Source organism: Taudactylus pleione, unplaced genomic scaffold, assembly GCF_031769625.1.
Source record: "Taudactylus pleione unplaced genomic scaffold, aTauple2 ptg000845l, whole genome shotgun sequence".
Lineage (NCBI taxonomy): Eukaryota > Metazoa > Chordata > Amphibia > Anura > Myobatrachidae > Taudactylus > Taudactylus pleione.
In genome coordinates this window covers 4,461,091-4,468,176 of record NW_028285247.1, presented here as the reverse complement: position 1 = coordinate 4,468,176, position 7,086 = coordinate 4,461,091, and the positions used below count along the sequence as shown (strand labels likewise).

Sequence of the window (7,086 nt, the reverse complement as noted above, 5' to 3'; positions counted from 1 at the left end):
CTTTTGTTCCTGTCTTCCCACACTCCCTCCCTATGTGGATTCAGTGGGATTGTCTGAGTTGGCTGTTTTTTGTGGCGGGAAAGAACGGCAGGTCACCGCTTAGGGTGCAAATATCTTTCAGTTTGTAGTATTATGGTATTTGGGTGCGCTCACCCTCTTTGACTTGTTAAGTTTGCTGGATCACCCTGCCGGGGATAGCGTCATCACCCTTCCAGTCATGTTAGAGGGTTGAGTGGATACCTTTTGTTGACAGTTGTTTAAGTTACCGGTTACTTTGCACCTTAGGCAGTGTCCGCTTGCTATGCATGTCTGTGTGCTGCATGTCTGTGTGCTGCATGGCTGGAGTAAGCTTTATGTTGCTGTCCTTTCTTTGCCACCATATCTCCAATCAGTTTAGATTAATTTAATACTCATTAGATAATTTTAATAAAGTACCAACTAATTATTTTGCCAAATCTCATGTCTCCGAGTCTTTATTTCATATAATTTATTAAGAAGGTGTTTTATGGCATGGTGTTACACAAGGCACCCCTCTGACGACTGAAAGTTTATACAAGATTTATAGTAGCTTCCAATCTCTTTACAAGTCTTCAGATGTTTACATTCATTTCTGAAATCATTTCACATTATTTTCCTGTTTATGGATCTAGTTATAAGAATTAAAAATAATACCATAATCTAGGTGCCGGTACTGTGTATCGTTGAGCATCATCAGAATTAAAAAGCACTGCTTGCATTAAACCTGATGAGGCCTCAGCAGGCTGTATACATAAATAGACTACGGTGAGTTTGAAAACTTTTTTTTTTAATCAAACATTTACAATGGAAACAGGAAAGTACACTGCAGTGTTTCATGTTATTAAGGACTTGAAACTGTTTAGTAGCAGCTAAATCTATGGAAACCAACTGGTTGATTCCACAGTTGCTAGGGAATGTTGGTTCTTAAGAACATGTCCACCAATGTCTTAATTGTAATCAAGTGATCTTCTGCATTTTCAAGAATCAGGAGTTATTCCAGTTAGCCGAAATACACAGTATAATGATTTTAATTAAGAGTTAATAGCTTTTAGCTGCATTAGCCTTTCATGATAAAATATGATAAATTTAATTAAAAATACTCAAAATAGATCCCAAAAACACAGTCTGAATATACAAAGTTGGTTTCTACATGTTTCAACATGTTCTTCAGTGGGGAAATAGTTTGTCATAGCACTTTTAAATGGTCAATTAAACCTAGAATACAGGTTATCATGTACTAGAGGTGTTAAATGACACTGACAAATACGCATGTAAAACTTTCAGGTGTTTATCAGATTGGAAGATATTAAGAGTGCAGTGATTGAAAAGGGGATTTTTTTTCCCTCTATACCCAATATACTTCATGTCTGTAATAACATGGAGAGCATTGCAGACAGATTATTTTTGCAGAAAAATGGCTGAGAACAGAGAATATTACTTTGGACTTGACAGCCCAGCAAAAGAAAATAACAACTGAAGTACTGTACGAGATCGGCATCATAAGTGGACACTCGCGACTTGGGCATATTTTACACGATTTGTCATCACGATGCGTCCGAATCGGTCAAATCGTGTAAAATATCGCTAAGTGTGTAGGCACCTTTATTTAGATACACTCTGTACAACAGATGTAGCCTGTGGTTCTCCACCTGTGGGGAAGAGGAGTCCTAGCATGCACACCTGTCCTTTGCAGGCTGAGAATGCTGGGACTAGTAGCTTCACCACAGCTGGAAACTGGCCACACGTCGCCTGCTCTATAGGTATATCAAAAATAATTCACTATATCCACCGGAAAATGGGCTTTGTTACTTCAATAGCAAATGTAAACTTACTGTAGGGATAATATGTGCAAAGCTCAATAATGTAATGATACTCCCATTGTATCACCACCAATCTGGGCCAGCTCTGGAGATCTGAGGTCCGTGAGCCAATTAATAAAGCATTGGCTATTAATGGAGAATTGGTGTTGTTTATCTTCAACCGGTCAAACTGTTGGCCCCATGTTGTCAAAAATCAGTATTTGAGTCCTGCATTTCTCACATTTGTACTCTTATATTCCATGAGTAGGTGGTCAGCACTCTGTCCCTTTTCTTCACTATACAGGTATAGAGTCCTTCATTGATGGCATTGGCAATTATACTCATGTGGTCATCGTTTAGAGAAAGGTATCCAGGGTATGAGTATTCCAGGAGCTCATTGTCTTTGTACCAGCTGTAGACACAGAATGAGTTAATACATTAGTATGTGAGATGATAGTCGCACCAAAATGCATGGTTCAACTCACAGAATGGTCACATACACTAATTAACCACACATCTGAAAAATTATCATTACAACCAGCCAACTGCCTCTGTTTTTCTGTCCCATAGGTAGATGTGGCAATGCTATGCTGGTTATTGTGAAGGGGATACAGTCAAAATGCCGATGGCGGGAAGCCATCTGATTAAATCCCGGCGTCTAAATACAGACGAGGGACTAAAGACAAGTGTTGAAATCCCGACGCCTGTCTATATCCCGATGCTGGAATCTAGACAGACTGCTTCCCGACCTAAGGTAAGCCGGGCAGTGTTAGCGCTTAGCCGCGGGGGGGGGGAGAGTTAGGTTTGGGGACTCCCCGGAGGGACATGGTTAGGCACCACCCCGGGAGGTTTGGGGAGAGGGGGAGGTTAGGTTAAGTACCACCCCAGGTGGGTTAGGGTTCGGGGAAGGGGGGGCGTTAGATTTAGGTGCCCTGGGGGAGGTTAGGGTACTTACCAGCCCCAGTCGGGATCATCTGCGTTTGGGTTTGCAGTGTCGGTATTCAGTCAGACGGCTTCCCGGCCGTCGCCATTTCATACCAAACCCATTGTGAAGCTCTAACATCGATGTGTCTGAACTTGCGGTTGAACTGCCATAGTCTTCTTTGTTTGGTCACAGCGAGGGGAAGATCTTCGTATGTTTCGTCATGGTGGTTGAGGAAGATTAAACTTGTGTTAAACTTGGAAAAAGCGTAAATGAAATGTTTCAGTAAGCATACAGTGGAGAAACAATTAGCCGTGCTGCAGTATTTTGGTGGTGGAAGCACTTCAAAGAGTGTAATACGCAAGTGAATGACGAAGCGTGTTCTGGGAGACCGTCCACCGTGGTTACAGATGTGAACATTGCCAAAGCTGCAGAGATGTTGCAAAATGACAGAAGGTTAACTTTACACAAACTTTTGGCTTCACTTGGCATCTCATTCAAACGGCAGCATATTGTGACAAAGGAACTGAAAATGCATTGTGTGTGTGCCAAGTGGGTACCCAGAAATCTCACAGAACAGCAGATGCGATGACGAGTTGAATCATGCAAGAACATCGTTTGAATGTCAGAGAGGACACCCGATTTCCTGACATCGATTGTGATGTGACGAATAGTGGATTCGTCATTATGATCCGGAATCCAAACAACAGTCCAGTGTATGCTTATTGCAAACATTTCTGCTTTTTCCAAGTTTAACACAAAATTCAATCACACATCTATCTAACATCTCACAGACACGTCTTCCTCATCTGCCATGACGAAACATATGAAGATCTTCCACTTTCTGTGACCAAACAAAGAAGACTACTGCAGTCCAACTGCAGGTTCAGACACATCGATTTATGAGCTTCACAATAACCAGCATAGGGTTGCCACGTCTACCTATGGGACAGAAAAACAGAGGCAGTCTCATTACTTTTCAATCTGCCCTTGTAGTTGGCTGGTTGGAACGATAATCTGGTAATGTATGGGACCAAACAATAATCGGGTGTTTGCTCCAATATGCAGGAAAATGGATGAAAAATGGTAATTCAGACAAGTTTGTTAAATCAGTCTGCGTTAACCAACTTTTTTGAACGATTGCTGCCCAACACCAGAAAACAGATGAAAGCAAACAGCCGCTTGCTATGTGTTCCCATACATTATCAGATTTTCAATCCAAATAGCCAACTAGTTGGCTGGTTGGAATGATAATCTTTAAGGGTGTGGTATGAAAAGTTGACATTCAGAGTCAAAATGTCGATATAGACGTTAGGTCGACATTCACAAATGTCAACATGTTTATATTGTCGACATTTAACATGCTGTCACAAGAATGTCAACATATAGGTTTTTTTTACTTATTTTAGCCTAATCCCTATCAATAACACAAAAACGCACTGTTGACATTTAATCATGTCGACTAATGTGAATGTAGAGAAATGTCCATGTTGAAATTCTAACTGTTGACATTAAGATCCTGTCGTGGTTCAAACTGGAACTCAATCTTTAGATGTGCGGCCAGTATAAGTGTAGTGATCAGTTTAAATGGACAACAGCTTGTTTTTTACGTAAAAAATCAATTCAGATCCTGAAACAATGGGCATAAAGAAGCAGCAACAAGACAAAGATAAATATAGCAGAATAAATAGCAGAAATAGCAATTAGCAGGTCCTGTAATACATTACAAACAACCAATAATATATCTTTGATATTTCTAGTGCAAGTTCAGCTGGCACGCACATATTTAAAACACTGTTTCAGTCTAATCACTGAACACCTAGATCTGTGTCCAATTTCAACATAGGAGGAGCCAAATTGGACATGTGCAGTAATTTGGCATTTGTGCTGAACAGCTGAATCTCATGACCCTCATCTGGTGTGAGGAGCTGCTGACAAATGCTTGTACAGAATGATCATGGCTATAGGCCATTTAAAAAAATTTGTTTTTCCATACAGAGACACAGGGCAGGAAGAAATGCATTCAAAAATATTGATGACCAGTGGCGTAACTTGGGCAGGGTCGCCGGGGCTTGTGCCCTGGGCGCCGTGAGACTGACAGGCGCCACCGGCCAGGGTACAGGTCCGCCCTAGTCAGTCAGTGTAGTGCAGACCGCAGTGAGTGCGGTCCGCACTACACAGTTACACACACATCGCCACTGGCGCTGGGTAGTACACTTGTACTACTCGGCGGCGATTTCTGTGTTTCAGCAGCCAATGAGAGTCAGACTCTCATTGGCTGCTGTGCCCACTGCCAGAGCAGGGCTGGAGCTCACTCATGAGCTCCGCCTTCTGGCTCCTGCAGTGGGTGATGGGAGAGACGCCATGGCGTCATGACGTCTCTCCCATAGTACTGAGCGGGACCAAGGAGGAGGATGGAGGAGCATGTGAGTTTTTTAAGGGTTCTAAAACCCAGTTGTAGCGTGAAGAAGAATATCTAAGAACTACACACGAAGGCTCTATCATGGATTGATTGATTCAAGAATCTGACATCTGGCATCTGAAATGTTAATCAACATTTTGGAAGATCTACAAGGATGAACTTTTAGCACATGTTTAATGGAGAGCGCCATTAGGAAATAGTATTATTATCTGAACATTGTTTTAGTGGGAAGTTTGGTGACTTCCTTTACTATTTTCTAAGCTGCAGTCTGTGCACGTTTAACACTTTCACTCCTTGTATTGTTTTGCCTTGTCAGAGTCGCTCAGATCCTTACGCTTGCCCATATTTCCTGTTTCCAACAGATCAACTTCAAAAACTGACGTTTTATTAGCTACCTAATATATCTCACCCCTTGACAGGTGCCATTGTAACGAAATAATCAATGTTATTCACTTCACCTGTCTGGTTTTAATGTCATGGGTATGTACTGTATATATACTGTATGCTCCTAGATTACTATTGTAATTGAAATGGACATCGGGCGGGCCATCTTTTGAACTTACTGAGATGTTTTGATAAATTGCAACATTATATCAACTGAACAGTGAGTGCAGCTCCTATTTATCTCCATTTCCATGCATACGGCCAGTTGTCACCTAAATTAGAGATGTGCGGTTCGGAACTCCAGAAATCCGAATCCCCCCGAATTTCGTAAATCCAAGTCGCGGTTATAATCTCCTGAGGACATCTGGGTAAATACGGGTCGCGGTTCCGATCTTTTTGCGGTTCAGAATTCGGATTTTAAATCCGAATTTCGGGTTTTGGATTGCATAAATTACATGATTTTAGCTGTTTTTAAAACTTTTATCTATTTTTTATTTAAAAAAATTCAGATTCAAAACCAAAACACTTGAGGGTGGTTTGCAGAACCAAATCCAGATCCAAAACCTTGAAGGAGATACAGATCCAAAACCAAAACACGGGGGTCGGCGCACATCCCTAACCTAAATATCAGTTGAGCATTGTTTAATTGAGTATTGTTGCTGACCATATGCCTCCCTTTATGACAACAGTCTTCTTCTAATGGCCACTTCCAGCAGGATGTCACAAACTACAAAACAACTCAAGCTGGTACCATGAACATGACCATGAGATCAATTTACTCTATTGTAATCCACACAGACCAAGACGTACATGTATAGCTTGCATCTCAGGAAATATAAAATGGCACTATAATGGCGTGGCTGGCGCATTTTTATTCCAAATTGCATGGTTGTAAATTTAAACAGGCCAAATGGTTTGATTATTTCTCATCTCTCCTGTGTGTATTTGGCCAAGAGTATATGAATCCCTTGCTTAAATCCAAGGTGGATATGTAGCATGGTCCGTACAGTCCATCAATGTGCAACATAGCAAAAGTGTCAGGTACAGTCACCTAGTCTGGTCCTTCTTGGGTACTAACACTGCCCCCACTGTCCAGGGACTTTTGGATGAAACAATTACTCCTAACTCCAACAGCTCATCAATATCACTATTTATTTATTTAGCTACAGAATCCTCTGGGTTCATTCTATATGCATGGTGGCTGATTAACGGCTGTGCATTCCTTGTTTCCACATGGTGGGTGGTGAGGTGAGTTTGTCCTGGCAAACAAGTAAACTAAGAGGTCTGCTCCTGTAATAACTCCCACATCTGCCTGGCAGCAACATTAGCTACTACTCCACTTGAAAATCTCTCTCTCCATTGTCAGGCTTGTCCAACTGGAATAGTTCAGCAATGGGAAAAACTAGGGGTCTTCTACAGGTAAAACATACGGCCTCCTGGCAGAGGAGGAAATCCCGATAGTAAAAGGTAAGTGTTTGCTAACCTAATTCTACCCCCTAACCCTCCCTTAGGGGTGCCTAACCCTAACCTCCCCCCAAGTG

The 7,086-nt window shown here is 41.7% G+C and overlaps 1 protein-coding gene across 1 annotated transcript in view; it reads right to left on the bottom strand.

Annotated features, from left to right (window-relative positions):
• Positions 1-476: 476 nt before the first annotated feature.
• MMP23B (matrix metallopeptidase 23B) overlaps positions 477-7,086 on the bottom strand; it is a 53,274-nt gene continuing 46,664 nt past the window's right edge. Inside the window, exon 8 of the mRNA XM_088458616.1 lies at positions 477-2,229. Within this exon, the coding sequence (XP_088314742.1) occupies positions 2,055-2,229 (175 nt within the window). The 3' untranslated portion in view covers positions 477-2,054. The remainder of the gene's footprint in view (positions 2,230-7,086) is intronic.